General features: G+C 41.9%; 2 protein-coding genes across 3 annotated transcripts; both read left to right on the top strand.

The window, feature by feature from the left end:
• The first annotated feature begins 1,295 nt into the window (after nucleotides 1-1,295).
• On the top strand, nucleotides 1,296-8,351 carry si:dkeyp-110g5.4 (uncharacterized protein LOC561637 homolog). Of its 2 annotated transcripts, none has more exons than XM_064923111.1 (4): nucleotides 1,296-1,436; nucleotides 3,052-3,678; nucleotides 3,908-4,072; nucleotides 4,507-8,351. In XM_064923111.1, the coding sequence occupies exons 2-4, from the start codon at nucleotides 3,079-3,081 to the stop codon at nucleotides 5,128-5,130; spliced, it is 1,389 nt and encodes a 462-aa protein (XP_064779183.1). In that variant the 5' UTR covers nucleotides 1,296-1,436; nucleotides 3,052-3,078; the 3' UTR covers nucleotides 5,131-8,351. The 2 variants fall into 2 exon arrangements, with proteins under 2 accessions (XP_064779183.1, XP_064779182.1); XM_064923110.1 differs by lacking the exon at nucleotides 1,296-1,436 and adding an exon at nucleotides 1,446-2,002.
• Nucleotides 8,352-9,457: 1,106 nt separating this feature from the next.
• Nucleotides 9,458-20,876, top strand: igf3 (insulin-like growth factor 3). The gene is made up of 4 exons (XM_064923113.1): nucleotides 9,458-9,526; nucleotides 11,065-11,209; nucleotides 17,383-17,570; nucleotides 18,552-20,876. The coding sequence occupies exons 1-4, from the start codon at nucleotides 9,470-9,472 to the stop codon at nucleotides 18,804-18,806; spliced, it is 645 nt and encodes a 214-aa protein (XP_064779185.1). The 5' UTR covers nucleotides 9,458-9,469; the 3' UTR covers nucleotides 18,807-20,876.
• Nucleotides 20,877-24,436: the final 3,560 nt, after the last annotated feature.

A 24,436-nucleotide genomic window follows, 5' to 3' on the forward strand; every position in this document is an offset into this window, starting at 1 on the left:
ATTCTTCAAAGTAGCCACCCTTTGCATTGATGCCAGCTTTGCACACTTGGCATTGTCTCAACCAGCTTCATGAGTCATGATTTTCCAACAGTCTTGAAGGAGTTCCCATATATGCTGAGCACATTTATTAAAAATAAAAAACTGAAATATTCCATTTACATAAGTATTCAGACCCTTTACTCAGTACTTTGAAGCACCTTTGGCAGTGATTACAGCTTTGAGTCTTCTTGTGTATGATGCTACAAGCTTGGCACACCTGTATTTGGGGAGTTTCTCCCATTCTTCTCTGCAGATCCTCTCAAGCTCTGGCAGGTTGGATGGGGAGCGTTGCTGCACTGCTATTTTCAGGCCTCTCAAGAGATGTTCGATCGGGTTCAAGTCGGGGCTCTGGTGGGCCACTCAAGGACATTCAGAGACTTGTCCCGAAGCCACTCTTGCATTGTCTTGACTGTGTGTACCAGTCTGAGGTCCTGAGCACTCTACAGTAGGTTTTCATCAAGGATCTCTCTGTAGTTCGCTCCGTTCATCTTTCCCTCGACCCTGACTAATCTCCCAGTCCCTGCCGCTGAAAAACATCCCCACAGCATGATGCTGCCACCACCATGCTTCACCGTAGTAATGGTGCCAGGGTTCCTTCAGATGTGACGCTTGGCATTCAGGCCAAAGAGTTCAATTTTCATCAGACCAGAGAATCTTGTTACACATGGTCTGAGAGTCTTTAGGTGCCTTTTGGCGAACTTCAAGCAAGCTGTCATGTGCCTTTTACTGAGGAGTGGCTTCCGCCCACATGCAGGAATTGCGGGCCACAATTTCACCTTCTCTGCTTGCTTCCCTTGTATTTAATGCTATGGACAGCAACAATGTCATACTATTTTTGACCAGACAGCATCAGATAGATACACCACACATACTGAGACAGAGGGGTGCTGTTTCGATCGTTTGGATGCTTTCTCCAGTGAGATACATTCAGCCTCTTGCAAATTGAAGAAACATTCTGAAACACAGAGAGACTAAAGCAAACATTTTTGGGGAAGCCTGTATTCTTCCCTTGGCATCAATGAATACAGACCACTGCTAATTAATATTCTGTAGGCTTACAGCTTGCCATACAATGTGTGACTATGTTTTTTGAAGACCTTTAAAAAACGTGACCCGGAAGTGATTCTTTACTGACGCTAGTTTCACACAGGTTTGTTTGTAACGATTTGATGTATACAGTTCGATATACACAATATATCACTCACTGTGCACATTTTCGCCGTAAATGTTAATTTACAAAGTACACCGGACGGGACTCTGAAGGAGTACAAAAATCTGTGACCCGGAAGTACATCGTTACCCATGTCTGTGTGAATATGTTAGGTACTTCTTGTTAGTTTTTCAAGTTTAGCTAATCATTTGCTTTGTTTTTTATCGGGTCCACGCTCTAAACTCAGGTAATATGCAAAAGTACTGGCTATTTTATTGTCACCTAGCTAACGACTGTAGTTAGCAGGTGCGTCGCATTATAAATAGTTTGCATAGCTAACAGTTATCTACGTAATGAGTCAACTAGCTACAGCTGGGCTGGCTGTAGTGCATCAATAATCAAGTCGTTTTTATTCGTGTACATTTATGCCACGTTCACAAGCTAGTCGGAACTAGGAAACTCGGAAATTTCCAACTTGCTAATTAGTGTGAACGCGGCATATTTATTGACACGATTTCTCTAAACATTAACACGCATCGCTTATTGTACGTTTTTGGTAACGTACGGAATGTCTTTCATTTCAGCGAGAAATCATTTTCAAAAAACAAAAGGTGACATTTACTACACCTTTTTTATAGGGTTAGTGTTCGCACATGGCCATATCTCCATCGCTTGTTTACCGAAAAAATAGGCAGCCAACCTGTGCTAATTAGTTATCTGACGTGCTCCGAACCCATGTGTATAAGCATAACTGGTGAGTGTAGTTCGTCAGCTGGAGGTACACAGTATGTGGATCTGTGCAAAACTGCTAAGGTAAGTGTAGCTCTCAAACTCTAGGCGGAATTTTCAGTTAACTTCGCCCACGATTACTGTGTGAACTACAAACCCGACTCTGTTTTAACGTTTTATAAAAAGTCCATCATAGCTTTGATTCGTATTTCGAAACATATGGCCCTTTTATCAGCGAGAAAGAATCCTTCAAATAAAAAAGTTACACTTACTCAGCAGTTTTACATAGTCGAGGTACAGCTTCATCAAACTGGTGCCCCCTGTATATAGCCTCGCTATTGTTATTTTATTGCTGCTCTGTTGTATTTTTCTTAACAGCGTTAAGGGCTTGTAAGTAAGCATTTCACTGTAAGGTCTACACCTGTTGTATTCGGCACATCTGACAAATTACATTTGATTTGTAGGTGCCTCCATCTGACTAAACTACACTTTCTCTACACTTCCCGAGTTACACTTACATTCAGGTGTTTGGAGCATCCTAGATAGCTAATTAGCACAGGTGGACCCCTTGTCTTCCGTATACAAGTTCTGGAACATGGAGATATGACCATGTAGGAACACTAACCCTATCAAGGCGTGTATCAATTTAAACTTTTGTTTAAAAAATATATTTATTGCTCATATGAAAGAAAAGGTCCTTATGCTTCCTGAAACTGTAGTTTTTGTCTTTTACATTTGATTTTGTACACCAATTTCAAACAGCTGAAAATACAATATTTGTTGTTAATGAGAATATATTTCACAGTGGTTTAATTGTAGAATGATTACTTGTTTTGTCACATATACTGAAATTAGGCAGACTTAGAATTTTAGCAACCATGAAATGGAGGAGCGGTTTCTGTATGTTGCACCTTTAGTTTGAAAGTCAATCTCAGGAACTATCCAGGAATATGCATACCATCAAATAGCGGATCATAAAACATAAACAGTGGAGCAAATCCCTTCATTACATTTTCACATGGCTACTACAGGTTAGAATATTTGCACCTATTTCAGTCCAAGTTGAGCACTGCCAGTAACTGTATGCAATATTCTACTATATGCGGCATAAGTGTAAACCATCTTTGCTATAGCTTTCAGCCAGCTGTAGACGTGGAAAGATGCGGGGCATAGACATCCTGGAGAACTTTGAGATCTACATCCCCAAAGAGGCAGAGGTGAAAATTACCTCTATTCTGACTCTGCCAACCTCCATCTTGAGAAGGATGGGAGTGCCCCACTCTCAGGGTGGCAGTGCAAAGAGAGTTTCCTCGCCTTTGGCCACGTGGATCTCGCCAGTGGTCATCCGAGAGAGAGGCTGTTCACCGGCCAGCCCCACAGTGGATACAGCCAAGATTAACCTGACCTCAATGGTGACCAAGGAACCCAAGGCAGCCCAGAGTCCCTTCTTGATCCCATTCGTCTCCTCCAGCGGCACGGCCTTCAATGTCCTCAGGGAGTTCTTGCCCTCCAGACAGAACTTCCAGCAGGGTACTGCCACCCAGATTGACCCCCTCCCTCATGGCCTGCCCCCTGTCCCCCACCAGGATGCCATCATCATCCACAAGGGGAGGATCTTCCTGTCAATCAAGAAAGCAAAGACTATCAGAGGAAAGAGGCAGCACAGCCCTGACCTGAATAACTTGTTGTCTTCCGAGGTCCCTCAGATCACACAGCGAAAACTGATCTTCCTCTCACCTGCCAGGAAGAGCCAGAAGAAGGTAAGACCCTGCCATCTCCTGCTATCCTTACTGTTGCTCCCTCATGACTGTACCCCATGCTCTTGAGAAATGTCTGCTTATGTATGTTAATATGAGACTTGAAATTGTTTGTGATATCAACATGATCTACTTGCTTGAAACTAGACGTCCTTGTGAGGTGTATATTTTTGCAGAAAGCTGAATTCCTGTATTTTGATCTCTTCCCCACCCCCTTGGCTTACCACCTCAGTCCAGCCCCGCATCTCCAAAGCCGTCTCCTAAAAAGCCCCAGGGGAAGTGGGCATTGCTGCAGAGGTTCGGCCTCACCCACCAAGTCCAGGTGAAGTTGTCCAGAATCCCCCAGGGGGACATTGCGCCACAGCAGACTGCGGAAGAGGATCATAACACAGAGCAAGTGGGTACTATTGTCTCAGCTGTGCCATAGCATGTCAGTACCAGATGTGTATGTGATATTAGTCTCCTTGGAACGGCATTATTTATTTTTCTGATCAATTAATATATTATAACTTGGCAAATAAATAATTAGAAAATGGACAGCCTAATTCCACCTTGTGGTATTTGTGCTGTAGTTAATAAAGGCTAGGTTGAGATGAATATATGCTGCTGATAAACCCCAAAAGGTAGTCGGTCACTTATCAGACTTTAAATATAGCTATTTTTGTTGTTGCTTTTTTAGCCTGTTGGTAAAGTTTCCAGGGAGCTGCCCTTTAACACACGTGAAAATTGTATAATTGTACTTCTCCTCTCATAGAGAACAAGAAAACTGGTCTAAGTCAAAATGTTAATTCCTGTCTCTACCTATTTTCTTTTTTTTCTTTTCCACCATAGGATCAAGTCGTACGGAAGTTATTGAACGCCAACAGGTTGTTAAAGGAGACACCTGGCAGATGTCCTGAACAGGAGATGGAGTTGGTGACTCAAGAGGAAAACCAGCCTTTGAATGAGGAGACCCAAGAATCATTATCAAAGACCGCAAATTGGCACCCTTGCTCAAGTGAAGGCTTTCAGGGCAGAGGTGGGATTACCAGTGAGACAGATGATGATGCTGAGGAGGAGCCTGAGGAAGAGGGATGTCACAATTTGGGTAGTGTCAAACAACGACGAGTTGAGGACAAAGGTAAGAGTGGGGCAGAGGGCCAAGCCACCAATGGGGATGAGTCTGAGGTGGAAGATCTCTCTGTTACGGCTGTTGCTTTGAGTGACAGCTTACCTCCACCAGAGGCCCTGAATGCAGACCAAAGCAGTGATACGGTTATGCAAGTTGACTTCACAGGGGACAGTGTTCAGAGTTGGACGGCGGAGTGCCCAATCATACCCGCTCTAGCCCCCACCCCCAAACAGCACCATGGTTTTGACTTTGAGCATTCGGCCCGTGAGGAGAGGATCAACCGTATCAGGGCCAAACTGAGAGAGAGAGAGGCTGCCCTCAACAACCTGCGCTCTTCAAGTTGACTGTCTTCAAAGTGGGAAACAATTATTTCTAAGGGCCCTCGGATGTTGAATGCCATGAACGATTATTCCACACACTTTCATTTTTTTAAGCGCTGCTAGAACATCCATTCTGTAACTATTATTTTAAATGTTGGAACCCATAAACTTCTCCACTCCTTATCTTCCAAGACCTGTGATCCATCATCTTTGATGGGCAAAAATATTTTACGTTAGAAATAACTCATCTAAATTATATAATTTTATTAGAAAATTCAAAAGGACTTTTTACTTTTCGTTTGATTATATCTGATGTGAAAGCAGCGTTTGTTTGATCAAACTTGCCCAGCTATCGAATTTGAAGATTAGTTATTAGAGTTGCAGTTATTCTTTTAGGGTCGGATTCAGACTTTTTTTACACTTTTTGATTTACGCAGTTCTCAGTTGTTGGTATTCAGAATTGATGGGCTTTACAAATGTGGTTCCCTTGCATTCACTAAATTTATATAATTAAAATACTGAAACCCCTCCCACTTGCTGGGCAACAGATTTTCTTGTTGAGGATTCGTTTAAATATGGTGTACCTTTTTAAAGCTACAATATGTACATTTTGTGGCGACCAGACCAAATTCTCATAGAAATTTGTTTTATAGATCTGTCATTCTCATTGAAAGTAAGTCTAAGAAGCAGTTCTGTGCACCAATTCTATGCTTCCCGTTCGTAAGTTTAGAATTTGCGTCTTTCGGTTTTGTACACCAGATTCAAACCGCTGACAGCTGGTTTAGATGGTACAATGGTTTTCTACACCAAACATCGCTTGTCTTGTCACTATCTGAAATAAAGTAAACTTTAAATTTTAGCAACCATAAAATGGCAGAGCGGTTTCTGAATATTGTACCTTTTAATAAAAAAATTCTCGACATACTCATTAGAATATATTGAGAGAACGAGATCAGAATAGGGATTAATGAAAGACATACTGCGTTGTCTTGGCTGTGTGCTTAGGGTTGTTGTGCTGTTGGAAGGGGAACCTTTGCCACAGTGTGAGAACCTGCTAAAGAGCGCTCAGGACTTCATCAAGGATCTTTCTGTACTTTGCTCTATTCATCTTTCACTCGATCCTGACTAGTCTCCCAGTTCCTGCCACTGAAAAACATCCCCACAGCATGATGCTGCCACCACCATTCTGCACAGTAGGGATGGTGCCAGGTTTCCTCCAGACGTGACGCTTGGCATTCAGACTAAATAGTTCAAGCTTGGTTTCATCAGACCAGAGAATCTTGTTTCTCATGGTTTGAGTCTTCAGGTGCTTTTTTGGCAAACTCCAAGTGGGCTGTCATGTGCTTTTTTTACTGAGGAGTTGCTTCCGTCTGGCCACTACCATAAAGGCCTGATTGGTGGAGTGCTGCATAGATGGCTGTCCTTCTGGAAGGCTCTTCCCATCTCCACAGAGTAACTCTGGAGCTCTGTCAGTGACCATTGGGTTCTTGGTCACCAACCGGAGCAAGGCCCTTCTCCCCCGATTGCACAGTTTGGCCAGGCAACCAACTCTACGAAGAGTCTTGGTGGTTCCAAACTTCTTCCATTTAAGAATGATGGAGGTCCCTTTCAATGTTGCAGACATTTTTTGATAGCCTTCCCCAGATCTGTGCCTTGACATGATCCTGTCTCGGAGCTCTACGGACAATTCCTTTGACTTCATGGCTTAGTTTTTGCTCTGAAATGCACTGTCAACGGTGGGACCTTTTTATATAAACAGGGGTGTACCTTTCCAAATCCAACTTACCACAGGTGGACTCCAATCAAGTTGTAGAAACATCTCAAGGATGATCAATGAGCACAATTTAAAATCCCATAGCAAATAGGTCTTAGTATATTTGCAAAAATGTTTAAACCTGTTTTCGCTTTGTCATTATTGGGTATTGTGTGTAGATGAGGAAAATAAGGCTGTCACGTAACAAAGTGGAAAGTGAAGGGGTCTGAACTTTCCGAATACAATGTATGTAAGCCTATTGCTAGTGACCCTCTGGATTAACCACACTTATATGACAGAGGAAAGACGGGTAAATTAACCATGTAATGGTTAGGACTAACTAAAGTGATAGTTAATATGTGGGTATTACTGACGGTGGCTAATATTTAATTCAATAGAAATTGTCAAAACAAACCACTGATAAGTTGGGGCAAATAATTAAAACATTCTAGAGTGCATAATTCATCTCGGTAGGTTCGAAATTACTGTCAGTGTGCACAGGTTACCATAGGCTCCAGCCTCTGCTTGGATCTCCAAATTCAGCCCCACAAATGAAGCCATAGGCCTACAATTATAATTTTGAATAACATCACTGCTGTTTATAATTCATTGTGGAAAAACCTGACAAGTTGACATGCTTTTCAGTTTGCTGAAATATGACTTGTTTCACATTCTGTCGCCAGTGATCATAAGGTAAAATGTATCTAAAGCAATTAAATATTTTCTATCCCCTTATCCAAATGGATTACTCATTTACCTAGCTCTTATCAATGTATAAATGACAGTGCATGGAGATTGGTGTTATTTTTATTGGGGGGGAAATAATTAGCTTTTCCACTTGGAACTGACGGGTTGCTCGATCATCACAGTTTCCTCATGAGTAAAGGTGGTGGCATTATGAGGGAATTCAGTCAAGTTCAGAATACAGCGTACCTGTAAGACACACCACCACACCTTCATTTCATTGATTGCCACATTAAATGCTTACCTTAGCTGGCACTGGCATTTCCCCTAGCACAAGATCAAGGTCATAATACGCAGAGAGAAGTGCCTAAAAACGGAATAAAGTTCCATTCACGCGTGTGTAACTCTGGTCTGAATTCCTCCTTTAGAGACACAATTAGTTACATTTTTTTCCCCCTTCACATTTTGAACATTGTCACTTGTGTTAAAAGTACAAGTTGTATCCTATTCTCCCCCCCCCCAGTTGCAACAGTATTTATACTGCGGGTTGAATATTTTTTGTTTTCAAGATGTTTGTTAGATGATACTGCACAAGTTATTACTAGATGCTGAAAATGAGTCCCTCTCAAGTTGTTGCATTTATAGGTGGAGGAATCCTTCAGAAAGCACAACACCCAGGTCACCACATGTGGCAGCAAAGTCTTACTGTGATAGACTAGTCAATGGGAAGTTTGAGTTCTGCCAAATAACTTTGTTTTGTGTAGTCTCATAACATTGACCTTGTGCAATAAAACAACCAATGTTTGTACGAAGGCATCATTTTGTTATTTTTTTGGTTTTGTGTATCACACACGATCTGCATTTCCTCACCAGTAACATCTCTCCTGAACGCCACGTGCTATGTGTTCACTCTTACTCCCAGACAGTGTGCTGTAATGACGAACGTACAGTGTTGTCAGTTTACTATTTGGACGGTTGCCCATAAGAGCCATGGGTCGAAAGTCATGACAGCAGTCAATGGGGTCGTAATTTTTTGGGCTGTTGTGTGACGGAGAAAATCTCGAACTTCTCAGGAACCACATTTATATGTGACAATCCTCTGAGTTGCACAGTTTGACAGTAAAAAAAAAAAAAGACCTGGCTCGACCCCAAATAATAGCAGTGGTGAACATACAATGTAATGTAAGTCCATCTCTTTCTCTTACACCAAATTTGGCCTTTGAGGCCAGCCACTTCTATTGGGCTTTTAATCAGCAAATTTAGACTTGGGATACCGGGGTCATGTTTATGGCCCACTGAATCAAACTATTCTGTTTGGCAATGGGAAAATAGAACTTCAGGAGTACCTAGTTTTCAAAGCATTTTCTCGTACTGAACATGGCCAGATGTGTAGACTGGCCAATTAACTAATCGAGTAAAATTAGACACTGGTTGGATTCAATCCATATTGCCGAAGGTAATTAACGATGTGGCGTGAATGCAGTCTCCAGAACCATGGGAACATTGCCTTTTTAATAGTGGATCTTCAGCGCTGCAAATTGAATAGAGCCGGCCCTTAGTGTCTTTTCTCTAATTAATCAGTGTGTGCAAAGTAAAGGCTCACCTTGGCCTATACAGTGTAAGTCATTGTAAGTACTGGAGGTCATCCTAGGTTAAAGTATTTTACAACCTGCAAAACCTTTTCAATTACCCTGGTCCAAGATTTGATCAGATCTTGTTTGGCATGCCAATGAGTGGCAGGAAGTTGGCATGATAGTACTTTTGATTTGGACACAATTCAATAGTTTACACCCTTCCTCTTTCGGCCAGGGAGAATGCCGAGAATGGAGGGAGGGAGCTACTGAGCTACTGGTCCTTCCCCTCTGGTTGAGTATAAGACTGCTGCTCCAAGGCCTTACTGCCTCTATGCCTAGACAGACAGACAAGATGCACTCCTCTGAGCCCTCACTACACTGGTCGTCTGCCAAAGGATGTACACTGAAGGTATGTACGGTCACTCAGGAGAACATTGAACTAATTCTGGAACAGTGGTTATTGACATTTATTTGTACTGTGCAATTTCAGGAGGTTTGATTTGGAGATCTAGTCTATTGAGCATGCTTTAGTCCAGGAATAGATTTATTCTAATCTGTCCGGGAAACTGGCCCAAAGTAGAAGTTGCATCAAGCTATTGGTCCCTAGTGACCCAATGTATTTTCTTTACAGATATTCAAAACAGTTTTTAGGTTACAAACGGTATAATATCCATGCTCTTATGTGGAGTTGTGGCTTTGCAGAAATTGAAATGTGATATTTTCACTGCATAGCATTTAAATATCCACCTACATGGTGGCAAATTTAGGGATGCACAGTTTAGCAAGTTCACATGATGCATCTTTGGCTGTGTGGGATGCAGTGAAATAATATCTACCCAGTGGCTGCAAAGTGTTGTATTTGTTTGAATGTTATGAGCTGGAGGCCCTTCACCTCCAGCTCATGACATTCCTATCAGCAGACTGCATCATAGAAATATAATATATTTATGTTCTGCACTGCAACTCTCATTTCCCCAGTGGGTTCATTCAGTTGTTGTATTGCAATAATTATCTGCATGGACAATTTTCACATTAGTGCAGCTCAAAATTAGTAGGTGCTGCTTGTCACCCTTAATAATGTACTTTCTATGAGCGACGTATACACTTCATTATGATGCCATATCTAATCTACATGCATATTTGCTGCTTTTTTTGCAAGGAAGAACTTGGTATTGAAGAAGCAATTATGTCCTCAGTTGTAAAGCATCAGAGGATTGAATGCAATGATGTCTACTTTTGGGTCCCTGAGATGTATACGTGAATGAAGTGTACAGGTGTAATGTAGGCTTCAGTAGAAATGGAGCATCCTCCTTTCTACGGTATCTTTCTAGAGGGGAGGGCAGAGTAGCCTTGCCAGAGTGACAGAAAGAGCGTGGGAGGCGGTTGTATTTTAAGGCTGCTATCATCCATAATTCTATCCTAGCTGAATTATGAATCTTTATTTTGTAACTCACTGTACTAAAACAAGCATCAAGGTTAATACGGGGTAACCGCTATGTGCTCTTTGCTTGATAAGGATAATTTTGGGGGGAATGTTGTTGCCATGCTTTGGTTTGTAATAGCTGTTTTGATAGTGTGCATGGAGACTCCTCCTACTTTATGTTGGGTTGAATGTCTTTGTCTTGAATATTTATGATGATGAGGTTCCTTGCATATCAACTAAATAATAATCTATAATTACTGACCGCCAATTGTTAAGCTTTATTACAGTGAAACTTATAACCGGCAAATAAATTATTATTTTTAGGTTTTTTGCCCGAATTGTTGTGGGAAAGTATGATTAAGCCTATGCTAAAAACTGTTTTATCTTCAACTCAACAGTGCCTAATGTTTTTGTATATGTTAATGTGCTGGTGTTAATAATGTAGTGGCAGCTTGGACAAGACCGTTGTGTTCAGTCAGATGAGTGGTGCTAGATATTGATTATTAAAGTGCATTCTTTCTTAGGTGCTATGTTGGCGGAGTGTTGGTGTGCTGTACTCCATCTTGTGCCTTGCAGCTCTACCAGACCATGCAGAGTCAAGAGCACGTTGTGGATCTGAACTTGTTGCCCACCTAGAGTTTGTGTGCGGAGACCGTGGATTTTACAGAGGTATGGTTCCCTATTGTCACCTTTTGTGCTGCTACTTGCCATTTAATGTCCTGCTGTTTAGATAGTATGCTCCCTCTTTCTGTCAGAGAAACACCACATGGTCACTGAATCCCACTGCTGACACCAGTGTTACAACTCAATGCTCAGAAGAAAATGTATATTGGGACATTTCTTACAGGCAAATAGCCATTCATTTGAAGGGGGGAAAAAAGTATCCATGCTGAGACATTAGCAGTATGACCAGACATACTATCCATAAACCCTCTCACCTAATCACCTTTACCCTTATTCTACCAAGGCCACTTTCACAGCCTGATATCATGTTTCTTTCTCATCCAACAAGATGAGAGTGCTTACAAGGAACATTTTGCCAACACTAGAGCGATAGCCGTAGCTATAACAATAAATAATACAACTGATTATGTGCAATTTTATGTAAAGGGAAGTGTATTAAACAGGGAAAAAAAGCTTAGAGAACTGCAGTAGGGGAGAGTGGGGTAAGTTGAGCCACGCTTGTTTCTAGGAAACTATACACAAAATGTATCATTTGACCAAATATTTAGGAAGGGGTCATCATTTTATGTAGTCTATGAAGAAAGAAATCACATGGAAAATTTGGTAAGCAAGTTAGGTCCAGAAAAAGTCAAATGAATTTGTGTTAGGAGTTTCATTCTTGTATCTACATCAAAGTAGATCATTTTAAGATTGTTCTATACATCAAACGGGGTCTCTAAGCTTCAACATGAGGTCTTACACCTAGCAAGAAAGTGCATCCTTCTACTGTATACTGAACAAAAATATAAATGCAACAATTTCAAAGATTTTGCTGAGTTAGTTCATAAGGAAATCAGTCAATTTCACGTCACTGGTGCAGCCCTGCCAATCAGAATGAGTTTTTCTTCATTGCAGACAGAAATACTCTTCAGCACTCTTCAGTAGATGATAAATTATGCTTAATTCTCTGGCAACAGCTCTGGTGGATATTCCTGCAGTCAGCATGTCAATTGTATGCTCTCTCAACTTGAGGCACATTTTTAGTGGCCTATTATTGTCCCCAGCATAAGGTGCATATGTGTAATGATCATGCTGTGATATGCCACACCTGTCAGATGGATAGATTTATCTTGAAAAATGATACAATGCTCACTAACAGGGATGTAAACACATGTGTGCTCAACATTTTAGAGAAATAAGCTTTTGGTGCGTACGGAAAATGTCTGTCTTATATTTCAGCTCATGAAACATGGGACCAACACTTTACATGTTGCATTTTATATTTTTATTCAGTATAGCTGTGTGGTCTAAATGTTTGCTTGGGGTAAGTTGAGCTTATGGTTGAGTGAATTTAAGTGTTTTCTTCCCAGGCGTAATGCAAGCAAGGCATTAACGCTTGGGTATGAGGTAACAACTGGGCCTGGCCTATGTCGTGTTAAAAAAAAAAATAGAAGCACAAAGTGTTGGAGATATAGATGGTTTTAAAAAGGCAGTGGTAATATTTAATTCAACACAGAAATGTATATCCTGCTTAAGTTAACCTGGCTGAATTTACCCCATATCCAGGGGATGTTGTGCCAAGAGACCCCTTTTGGACAAGCTATGTTTTCAAAACTGTGATGTTTTGGGCAGCAGGTAGCCTAGTGGTTAGTGTTGGACTAGTAACCGGAAGGTTGCAAGAATGAATCCAAGAGCTGACAGGGTAAAAATCTGTCGTTCTGCCCCTGAACAAAGCAGTTAACCCACTGTTCCTAGGCCGTCATTGAAAATAAGAATGTGTTCTTAACTGACTTGCCTAGTTAAATAAAGGTAAACAACGTAATTAGAGCAGTAAAAATAAACGTTTGTCATACCCTTGGTATACGGTTTGATATACCACGGCTGTCAGCCAATCAGCATTTAGGGCTCGAACCAGTCAGTTTACAATTACATACAAAAACATACTTTATACTGTTCTAATTATGTTGGTAACCAGTACATTTTCTTTATGATTTTGTCAAATATATAAAGTATATAGATGGCGCTAAACAATATCCGTCAGAAGTTTACATACCATACACCTTTGCCAAATACATTTAAACTATTTTTCACAATTTCTGACATTTAATCATAGTAAAAGTTAGGATCACCACTTTATTTTAAGAATGTGAAACGTCAGAATAATAGTGGAGAGAATGATTTATTTATTTCATCACATTCCCAGTGGGTCAGAAGTTTACATGCACTCAATTGGGTCAAATGTTTCGGATATCCTTCCACAAGCTTCCCACAATAAGTTGGGTGAATTTTGGCCCATTCCTCCTGACAGCTGGTGTGACTGAGTCAGGTTTGTAGGCCTCCTTGCTCCACACACTTTCAGTTCTTCCCACACATTTTCTATAGGGTTGAGGTCGGGGCTTTGATTGCCACTCCAATACCTTGACCTTGTTGTCCTTAAGCCATTTTGCCACAAGTTTGGAAGTATGCTTGGGGTCATTGTCCATTTGGAAGACCCATTTGCGATCAAGCTTTAACTTCCTGACTGATGTCTTGTGGATATATTGAAGCAACATCTCATAATTTTCTTACCTCATGATGATGCCATCTTAATTTGTGAAGTGCACCAGACCCTCCTGCAGCAAAGCACCCCCACACCATGATGCTGCCACCCCCGTGCTTCACGGTTGGGATGGTCTTCTTCGGCTTGCAAGCCTCCCCCTTTTTCCTCCAAACATAGCGATGGTCATTATGGCCAAAGAGTTGTTGTTTTTTTCATTTCTCCAAAAAATACGATCTTTGTCCCCATGTGCAGTTGCAATCCGTAGTAGTCTGGCTTTTTTATGCCGGTTTTGGAGCAATGGTTGCTTCCTTACTGAGCAGCCTTTCAGGTTATGTCAATATAGGACTCGTTTTACTGTGGATATAGATACTTTTGTACCTGTTTCCTCCAGCATCTTCACAGCATCTGTTGTTCTGGGATTGATTTGCACTTTTCGCACCAATGTACGTTCATCTCTAGGAGACAGATTGTGTTTCCTTCCTGAGCGGTATGACGGCTGCGTGGTCCCATGGTGTTAATACTTGTGTACTATTGTTTGTACAGATCAACGTGGTACCTTCAGGCGTTTTGGAAATTGCTCCTAAGGATGAACCAAACTTGTGGAGGTCTACAATTTTTTTTCTGAGGTCTTGGCTGATTTCTTTTGATTTTCCCATGATGACAAAGGCGCTGACTTTGAAGGTAGGCCTTGAAATACATCCACAGGTACACCTCTAATTGACTCAAATGATGTCAATTAGCCTATCAGAAGCTTCTAAAGCCATGACCTACTTTCTGGAATTCTCCAAGCTGTTTAAAGACAGTCAACTTAGTGTATGTAAAGTTCTGACCCACTGGAATTAAGATAATTTAATTTATAATTCACTGTATCTGTCAAACAATTGTTGAAAAATAACTTTTGTCATGCACAAAGTAGATGTCCTAACCGACTTGCCAAAACTATAATTTAACAAGAAATTTGTGGAGTGGTTGAAAAATGAGTTTTGATGACTCCAACCTAAGTGTATGTAAACTTCCGACTTCAACTGTAAGTACTGTAACGACCCTGGGTTTATGAAATATTTGTACTTAAGTACTTCATGTTACTGCTAATTGGTCAATGGAGTTAGTACTTCATATGATCAAGACCATTCTTCTTGCATGCTCTATATTTAAAGTGCACTCAAACAGATATTTATCTTATTTCAGTCTTTGGGAGCTAATGTTAGTTCCTCAAAAAACACTGACAGCAGATCACGATTTCATGGTCGGCTGTGTTTAAATTTTAGATAGAAGCAGGCCATTGGCTGCCTTCATCACGAGGGGTATATACGGGAGTTCAAATCAAATCCAATTTTATTTGTCACATACACATGGTTAGCAGATGTTAATGCGAGTGTAGCGAAATGCTTGTGCTTCTAGTTCCGACAATGCAGTAATAACCAACAAGTAATCTAACTAACAATTCCAAAACTACTGTCTTATACACAAGTGTAAGGGGATAAAGAATATGTACATAAAGATATATGAATGAGTGATGGTACAGAGCAGCATAGGCAAGATACAGTAGATGGTATCGAGTACAGTATATGCATATGAGATGAGTATGTAAACAAAGTGGCATAGTTAGTGGCTAGTGATACATGTATTACATAAAGATGCAGTAGATGATATAGAGTACAGTATATACGTATACATATGAGATGAATAATGTAGGGTATGTAAACATTATATTAGGTAGCATTGTTTAAAGTGGCTAGTGATATATTTTACATTTCCCATCAATTCCCATTATTAAAGTGGCTGGAGTTGAGTCAGTGTGTTGGCAGCAGCCACTCAATGTTAGTGGTTGCTGTTTAACAGTCTGATGGCCTTGAGATAGAAGCTGTTTTTCAGTCTCTGGTCCCAGCTTTGATGCACCTGTACTGACCTCGCCTTCTGGTTGATGTCCTTGATGATCTTTATGGCCTTCCTGTAACATCGGGTGGTGTAGGTGTCCTGGAGGGCAGGTAGTTTGCCCCCGGTGATGCGTTGTGCAGACCTCACTACCCTCTGGAGAGCCTTACGGTTGTGGGCGGAGCAGTTGCCGTACCAGGCGGTGATACAGCCCGCCAGAATGCTCTCGATTGTGCATCTGTAGAAGTTTGTGAGTGCTTTTGGTGACAAGCCGAATTTCTTCAGCTTCCTGAGGTTGAAGAGGCGCTGCTGCGCCTTCTTCACGATGCTGTCTGTGTGAGTGGACCAATTCAGTTTGTCTGTGATGTGTATGCCGAGGAACTTAAAACTTACTACCCTCTCCACTACTGTTCCATCGATGTGGATAGGTGGGTGTTCCCTCTGCTGTTTCCTGAAGGCCACAATCATCTCCTTAGTTTTGTTGACGTTGAGTGTGAGGTTATTTTCCTGACACCACACTCCGAGGGCCCTCACCTCCTCCCTGTAGGCCGTCTCGTCGTTGTTGGTAATCAAGCCTACCACTGTTGTGTCGTCCGCAAACTTGATGATTGAGTTGGAGGCGTGCGTGGCCACGCAGTCGTGGGTGAACAGGGAGTACAGGAGAGGGCTCAGAACGCACCCTTGTGGGGCCCCAGTGTTGAGGATCAGCGGGGTGGAGATGTTGTTGCCTACCCTCACCACCTGGGGGCGGTCCGTCAGGAAGTCCAGTACCCAGTTGCACAGGGCGGGGTCGAGACCCAGGGTCTCGAGCTTGATGACGAGCTTGGAGGGTACTATGGTGTTAAATGCCGAGCTGTAGTCGATGAACAGCATTCTCACATAGGTATTCCTCTTGTCCAGATGGGTTAGGGCAGTGTGCAGTGTGGTTGAGATTGCATCGTCTGTGGACCTATTTGGGCGGTAAGCAAATTGGAGTGGGTGTCAGGTAGGGTGGAGGTGATATGGTCCTTGACTAGTCTCTCAAAGCACTTCATGATGACGGAAGTGAGTGCTATGGGGCGGTAGTCGTTTAGCTCAGTTACCTTAGCTTTCTTGGGAACAGGAACAATGGTGGCTCTTGAAGCATGTGGGAACAGCAGACTGGTATAGGGATTGATTGAATATGTCCGTAAACACACCAGCCAGCTGGTCTGCGCATGCTCTGAGGGCGCGGCTGGGGATGCCGTCTGGGCCTGCAGCCTTGCGAGGGTTAACACGTTTAAATGTTTTACTCACCTCGGCTGCAGTGAAGGAGAGACCGCATGTTTCCGTTGCAGGCCGTGTCAGTGGCACTGTATTGTCCTCAAAGCGGGCAAAAAAGTTATTTAGTCTGCCTGGGAGCAAGACATCCTGGTCCGTGACTGGGATTTTTTTCTTTTTGTAGTCCGTGATTGACTGTAGACCCTGCCACATACCTCTTGTGTCTGAGCCGTTGAATTGGTTCTGATTGGTTCCAAGTTTAACAGTTTGCAAGTTTGCCTGAGCAGACAGTTGACATATACCTTTCTGAGGAAATTTGGTGCCAACAAAGGTGCCAACAAACTTACAGTAGTTATAATAATATTTAATTGTCATATAAAAAAAAAAACAGCTCCTCCCTCGACGTAGGTCGATCAACTTCCTGATTTTTCAGCTTCAGCCCACCACCTACTAGATGTGTATGCAACTCTTCAAGACGGGGCATTGTTTCACGATCTGATCCAAATACTTTTTTTTCTTGTTACAGCACCGAATGGACTTCGGTCCACCCGAGGGAATGGTCCTCGCCTCAGAGGGAATGGGACTCGGATGAGAGGGAAGGGAATTGTGGAGCAGTGTTGCTTAAAGGCCTGTGACCTGCAGCATTTGGAGAGCTACTGCGCAAAGCCAAAGCGGAGCCGACGACACGCTCCCCTCACGCCTCAGCAAGTTATGGTAAGAGACCTCACTTGGGTATCAACCTGTGGCGGATTTAGGTATAAGCGGCATCTTGCCCGGGCCGCCCGCACATTTTTTGTAATGGTGCCATATGCGCGATCAGTTTTCTATCGTTCATTTGCACGTTACGTCAATGATATCATGTCACTGTGTGGGACTGTGAGTCAATTAACCTTGTCGGATTGGGCGCCCTGATTCTAATTTGTGAGCTCGGCAGGCTCCTGCCTGGGAAGGTCTCCCACTCAGAAGTACGAGGTGGGCGGGGGTTGACCTCAGGTCTCCCCACAGGATGCCTGAGATAGGGGTAGTGGGGGAGTCTATCAAATAGCGCACCTCTAACTTTGTACAGTACTACTGCAATTAGTAAAATCAGTCACACTACAAAATGCTACCAAATAAACCACAATTCATTCATAATACTGTGAATATATAGTTTCACAGACATATTGTTGCCTTTTTTGTGCGAAATCGAAATAAAGAAAAATATAAAACCATTCTGCACACCACCAGGGTGAATTGGTTTAGTCTTGACTCTTGGTTGACAGTGTTGTGGGGGGATGGGTAATATATTGATGCTCCAGTGCCAAATCATCACAAATTTGTTTTTATTTGTGTTTGTTACTACTTTTTTGATATTTATTAGTCTTTTTGTATATATTTGTATTTATGGTGTTCCAAATGTCTGAATAAAAAGGGGGGGGGGTTCGCCCAGGGTGCCGTAGAAGCTAGAACCGCTGCTGGTATCAGTCCCATAGAAATGTTAAGTCAACCTCATTCTAAAGCTCTTACTTGGAAGGCCTTGGAATTGGTGTTTGAAAAGTTGAATCCAACCATCTGTCTCGCACGTCCATTAAGTTTAACACATGCACACACATACTAGAGGGGACAGCACATCCACAGGGTGTGGCTACTATTTGAAACCAGAAGCTCCCTCAATCTTGAATGTAAAACAACCTGTATTTTCTTTGTCATTTCTAGGAGGAGCAATTTCAGACTGTTTTTCGGAGGAGAATAATGAACCACTGGAAACTTGAGTCAAGTCATGATGAAGAGCGGCAGATCCACAGTGTGCATCATGAAAATAAAGTGCATTACGGACACCGGAGACCTCAAAGGGTTAGTGCTGAGGGGAACACAGCGAAAACACCAGACACGGACTCCCTCAGACTCAAGAAATCCCTTCAAAGCAGCAGCAACAACACTGTGGCCATTGTGATCTTTGACCTTTTTTGAGTCCAGCATTTCAAGAAACTGAGATGAACAGTCTGAACTGATCTCCGATCCTTTTATTATTGGCTGTGAGACTGACAAGTCAATCCAGTACAACCAATGCACTTTAAAACTCTAGGCAGAGGAACTGAGAGAAAAAATGCAATGATCTAGTTCTGCTTTGTCATGTTATAAATTAAACATTATTTTGGGTATATAATAAATTATGCTTAAGTTGCAGGACTTGTCCTGGAAATGTTCAGTACCCCTGATGTTCTTTAGCAGTATGCCAAATAGTGTACATTTGTTTCAATTCTTCTTGCATTCTAACAATAGCACAATTATGTGACTGCATTCTAAATAAAGGGGAAGAAGTTATCAAAAATAACTTACATTCCAGAAGTAAAAGGTATTTACAATAAAATGGTGGTATCATACCTAGAATAATTCAACTCAATCGGCAATTACATTATATAGTTCCTTTATGAAAGAAGCAAGTAATTCACAGGTTATTATAATGACGATTTCACCATGTAAGCCAAATATCCTCATAATGTCAAAGATCCACCACCATATTTGACAGTAGGTATGGGATTATTTTCTGCTCATGTGTTTTCATTTCGATGATAAACCCACCACTATTTTCATGTCATCTGACCAAAGCCCTGGTTCCAATCCATGTGCTGTTTAGCTCCAGGTGTTTACATTTGTTGTATGTCAAAATAGAGCTCTTTGGCCACACACCAGTGGTGGGTTTGACATGTATGAGCATAAAATAACCCTATACCTACTGTCAAATATGGTGGTGGATCTTTGATGTTTTGGGGCTATTTTGCTTCCACTGGTCCTGGGGCTCAACAGCATCATGAACTTTACCCAGGACATTTTTGCCAAAAACCTGGTTGCCTCTGCCAGGAGCCTGAAACTTGGCTGCAAATGTATCTTCCAGCAAGACTATGACCCCAAGCACACATTAAAATCCACAGAGAAATGGTTAATTGGCTGCCAAATCAACATTTTACAATGGCTATCTCATTCTCTGGACTTGAAACCAGTTGAAAATGTGTGGTTTATGTTGAGGGCAGTCTATGAGCACAGATGAATATCAAAGGATCTGGAAAGACTTTGTATGGAGGAATGGTCCAAGATCCCTCCCAATGTGTTCTACAATCTTAAACATTTTAGATAAGGCTCAGTGTCGTTATCCTCGCAAGGTGTGGTATTGAAAACGGGTGTCAATTTTTACCCCTAACTTTGAGAAAAAAAAGTATTACCGGTACTTAAAGTTTTTCTCTGATCAATTGTATTATAAAATAATGTACAATATACAGTAGCTCAGTATTTAAATTATTTATTTTATAATCATTTTTGCTCATCATTGAAGGGTGTCAATCATTTCAGACCCACTATATATCATAAATTAAAGCACTACCATATTTCATATGCATATGACTTTTGTATTGATAACCTCACTTTATACTAGTATCACCACAAGCACTGCAAATAGCAGCACTGGGTTCCAATTTAAACAGCATCAGTACACTTGATTTGCATTTAACCTGTATTTTGTCTCACCATGTCTTTATCTTTGAATATGAATCGTATGTGCCTTATGTACAGGCTCCTTCTGTGACTTGACTTACTATAATTATTTACTGTTGCAATGCCTCAGGCCAGGGCTAATGTTTATGAATGGAGACAATCTTTTTTAAACTATTTATTACAATGTATCTGCTTTAAAGCCAAAGTGTTTATTGGATGAATGAAGAGTGAACCATTATGCTGCTATGTGTTTGAATGCTTTTTTTTTTTACACTCCTTTTTCTCCCCAATTCCGTGGTGTCCAATTGGGAGTATAAAATAATGTAAATGTACAATTGTCTTGTCTCATCGCTGCAACTCCCGCACAGACTCGGGAGAGGCGAAGGTCGAGAGCCGTGCGCCCTCCGAAACAACCCATCCAAGCCACATTTGAGTGCTTGACGTATACAAAAAGTGTAGATTGCAATTTGTTCAACGCTTCTTGTTTTGTACTTTGACTACATTGGAAGTGTTTACAATATTTGATGTAATACAATGTATGCCACCACCTGACTTCTGGCTATTTGTGTCTTGTCATTTAAATCCAATTTTATATAATTTGCCAGAGGCTAGTACAATTCACAAGTGCCACAATAACTACATTCATTATTAATCTTTCCATTACCTTCCTCCTGTCTGAAGGCTGTGCAGGGCAGAAAACTGTAATTTGCTACAGTCAAGAGCTCGACCCCCAGTAGAACTCCATTGTGCCATAAACAACTCCAAATATTACTTTGAGTCAATTAGAATATAATCTCTTTAAGAAGCATCAATAATTGTGTCGAGTGGAATGTAGAGGAAATGTCCAAAATAGGTTTCTAAGGATCACAGGTCACCACACAGACAAGGTTTAAATGTTTAGAGTTCTTTACTTAAAATCTCAGAAGTACACAATCACAAACCAAAATCAAAGGTCTGTGCTGCTGGAGGAGTGTCCAGGATGGCCACAGCCAACTCCCGTCGGTTGCTCGTCTGCCGTTGGTTAGTTTCACTGTTGGTAGTTTGGCAGCCGCTCCCTGTCGTCTGTTGCCATCAAGCGTCTATGGGACCCAGCCCATGGCCTGGTTCATTGCAGGGGGAGTGGAAAACATGCATGACAAGGGAGCCATTCTGAACAGATGTGTTCGACCACACTCACACGTTTGGTCCCCCTCTGGCTGCAAGGTCATTGGTGGCTGGGTATGACATGGTCCCAGTGAAGTTTGTGGCGGAAGCGGCAGCTTTCATACTCTTTGTGTGATTTTCCGGCAGATCCTCTACTTTCCTCACTGCCTCAACATAAAACACTTTTTGCACTGCTTTCAGCCTGGAATCTTCAACCGGTCTCATTCGCACAGGACAATTCTGGTCCCCAGCAACATGGTCAATTGAAACACTTTCCCTACTGAAACTACACACTCCTTTGTCCCATGCCCTCCGACACACTTCTTACACCTCAGAATCTCCCTTTAACATACTGCTGCAACAAAACCGTAAATTTGGTACCTGAAACATAAGTGGGTTTGGCTACCACAGGATAACTTTTATTTAACCATTATTTAACTAGGCAAGTCAGTTAAGAATAAATTCTTATTCACAATGATGGCCTACACAACTTATATACCCGAGCATGACTTTATCCGGCAAACACTCTGCATCAAAACTCAGAAAGACAGACCAGGTCAGTCTCAAGGCCCTCACCTGGTCTGCATCGAAACAAACGGCATGCATCAGACACAGAATCCTCAACTTCAGTCAATCCACCTCAGCGCCACCCCAGTTATCACTCCTTTCAGCGGCGCTCTGCTCTGGAGAGCAGAACACAGCTCTCATCCAGAGTCACGTAGTGCCTTCTCCCTCTGGGCAGCAGACACACAAAAAATGGAATAAACACAAGTCCACTTCTGGATACTTTGCCCAAATTGACAGAACCAAAATCCTTCCTCACCCAGCCCGATACCACAAATGGATCACCAAAAGACATGGATCCACTTTCTCCACAAACCATACTCCCACTGGCCCAGAGTCATCTCGGGCATTTTCCTGATAATTGGGGTGAGGCTCGGAAGCTTTCACCTCACCTGTTGGCGGTTTTTCCTCTTCATTTCTGTCAGGTTCAATTTCTGAGAGTTCACTGTCCGTCAACTGCTCAACATTTTCAGGAGCGGAACATGTAATTATCTCTCCTGTACTTGACTCAAAGGAGAAAGTACTCAGCTTGTATTTCACAGATTAACCTTTGAACCTTGCACCCTTCTTTCTGCCTTGTGTCATCTCACCAGCTGCCATCTTGCCCACTGGCACCTCCTCCAGCAGCAGCTCCAGAACGGGAAGTTAGTTGATCAGGCCCAGGTGTGACAGGCCTGAGGCAACTCCGGTCCCAAGGAGACCAGCCAAGGGGGAGGTTTACAATAAATCAATTAGAAAGTTCATAAGGAGGGACCGACACAGCAAACCATGGAAGTTCATGCAAATTAGAATAAGGCACGCAAACTATGTTAAATAAAAGGCCACTGCAAACTCAAAATACTGACTGTCCAAACAGTAAGTTACAAGTGACCAAATCGGATGTGTGTGTTCAGACAGCAGTTATTTGCCGACATGTCTACGCTAGTTGTCATATTAACGACGGGTGTGCACAGTGGTGTATGCTGATTGGTGGTGGTGCACATGCTTCCTATCACTCAGCAGTTATGAGGCAAGCTAAGGTGACAACATTCCTGCCATGGTCATTTCTCAGTGTCTTTGAATGTTCAAAATCATAGTCTAAGTACACTTTTAAAGCCTCAAAGGATAAGATGATCCAATTTTCAAAAACAAGTCATTTTTGGCTAGCCACATCAGCCAACTAGCTAGCTAGGCACTGTAGCCGTTTAACTTTCGAGCACATTCACACAATTGTTTGTAAACAATTAACAAGCTAGTTAGCTACCATATATTCTTGTCAAAGCTGTCAACAGAGTAGCTATCAAGCAGCAAGATATGACAAATAGTCTAAAAACCACCTGAGGGCAAATAAATCATATTTCACCATTGGTTTTAAATATGGCTTAAAATATCTGATTCCAAGTGCTGTTTGGAGTTCAGACTGCAAGAAAAGGAACAGATTCGAATCAGACATGCAAAAAAAAATGGATTTGAGTCACTACGCCAGGGTGAACAAGGCTTTAGCTGCCCTTGAGCTGGGAGGGTTTAGGGTTTACCCTGATCATTTTCCATTAAGAATAGGGTGCTATCTGGGGTTTCACATGTGAATAAGCAAAACACTACATCCTCTCCCTCCCTCCCTCCCTCCCTCCCTCCCAACCTCCCTCCCTCCCTCCCAACCTCCCTCCCTCCCTCCCTCCCAGAGCAAAATTCGTTGATCACTGGTGGCAAAAAGAGAGCCAGAGGAAGGGGATGCAGAGCGGAATGACACAATGTGTCACATAGTGTAACTGTTACAAATCATTGTGTCTGTAAGGTTTTTGGTGCTATCTGCTTCATGGCAGTCCATTGTGGCAAATCTGGTCAAATTTGATGGCAGTGGGAAATTGACCTAAAATGAGGCAGAGATGGTTTAACTTGGATGCTTACAGCAGTCCAAAAGTGATCCATGTACACTTGAATAGATCAAATGTCACAACAATTTTTATTTATTTTTTATACCTTTATTTAACTAGGCAAGTCAGTTTAGAACTAATTCTTATTTTCAATGACGGCCTAGGAACACGGGGTTAACTGCCTTGTTCAGGGGCAGAACAACAGATTTTTACCTTGTCTCAATCTTTCAACCTTTCGATTACTAGTCCAACGCTCTAACCCCTAGGCTACCTGCCGCCCCATTAAACAATGACGGGGGATTTGTCCAAAATATGTCCTGCCTCCTACTTACTAAAACTACATTCTGTACTAATAGTACCACATACTATTTAGAACATACTGTTTAGTAAAAACATATGCAGTATGCATAGCTACAGGAAGGGGGTGGGAGGTTTTTTAGTTTTTGCATGCTCTACAGATGGCTATGTCAGTCCACTCAGCAGGACTAGTAAAGGCCCAGTGCACTACTTTTGTGAAGAAAAACTTTTTTTATTTTTTTATATATTTTTTTA

This window comes from Oncorhynchus masou, chromosome 18 (assembly GCF_036934945.1).
Source record: "Oncorhynchus masou masou isolate Uvic2021 chromosome 18, UVic_Omas_1.1, whole genome shotgun sequence".
Taxonomy (NCBI): Eukaryota; Metazoa; Chordata; class Actinopteri; order Salmoniformes; family Salmonidae; genus Oncorhynchus; species Oncorhynchus masou.

Bases quoted from the DNA above. Each gene is read 5' to 3' on its own strand.
- si:dkeyp-110g5.4 (XM_064923110.1), top strand. From the start codon at position 1,925: ATGTGTATAAGCATAACTGGTGAGTGTAGTTCGTCAGCTGGAGGTACA. The intron at 3,679-3,907 runs GTAAGACCCTGC...TTACCACCTCAG, and splicing joins CCAGGAAGAGCCAGAAGAAG to TCCAGCCCCGCATCTCCAAA. The intron at 4,073-4,506 runs GTGGGTACTATT...TTTCCACCATAG, and splicing joins AGGATCATAACACAGAGCAA to GATCAAGTCGTACGGAAGTT.
- igf3 (XM_064923113.1), top strand. From the start codon at position 9,470: ATGCACTCCTCTGAGCCCTCACTACACTGGTCGTCTGCCAAAGGATGT. The intron at 11,210-17,382 runs GTATGGTTCCCT...TTCTTGTTACAG, and splicing joins AGACCGTGGATTTTACAGAG to CACCGAATGGACTTCGGTCC. The intron at 17,571-18,551 runs GTAAGAGACCTC...TGTCATTTCTAG, and splicing joins TCACGCCTCAGCAAGTTATG to GAGGAGCAATTTCAGACTGT.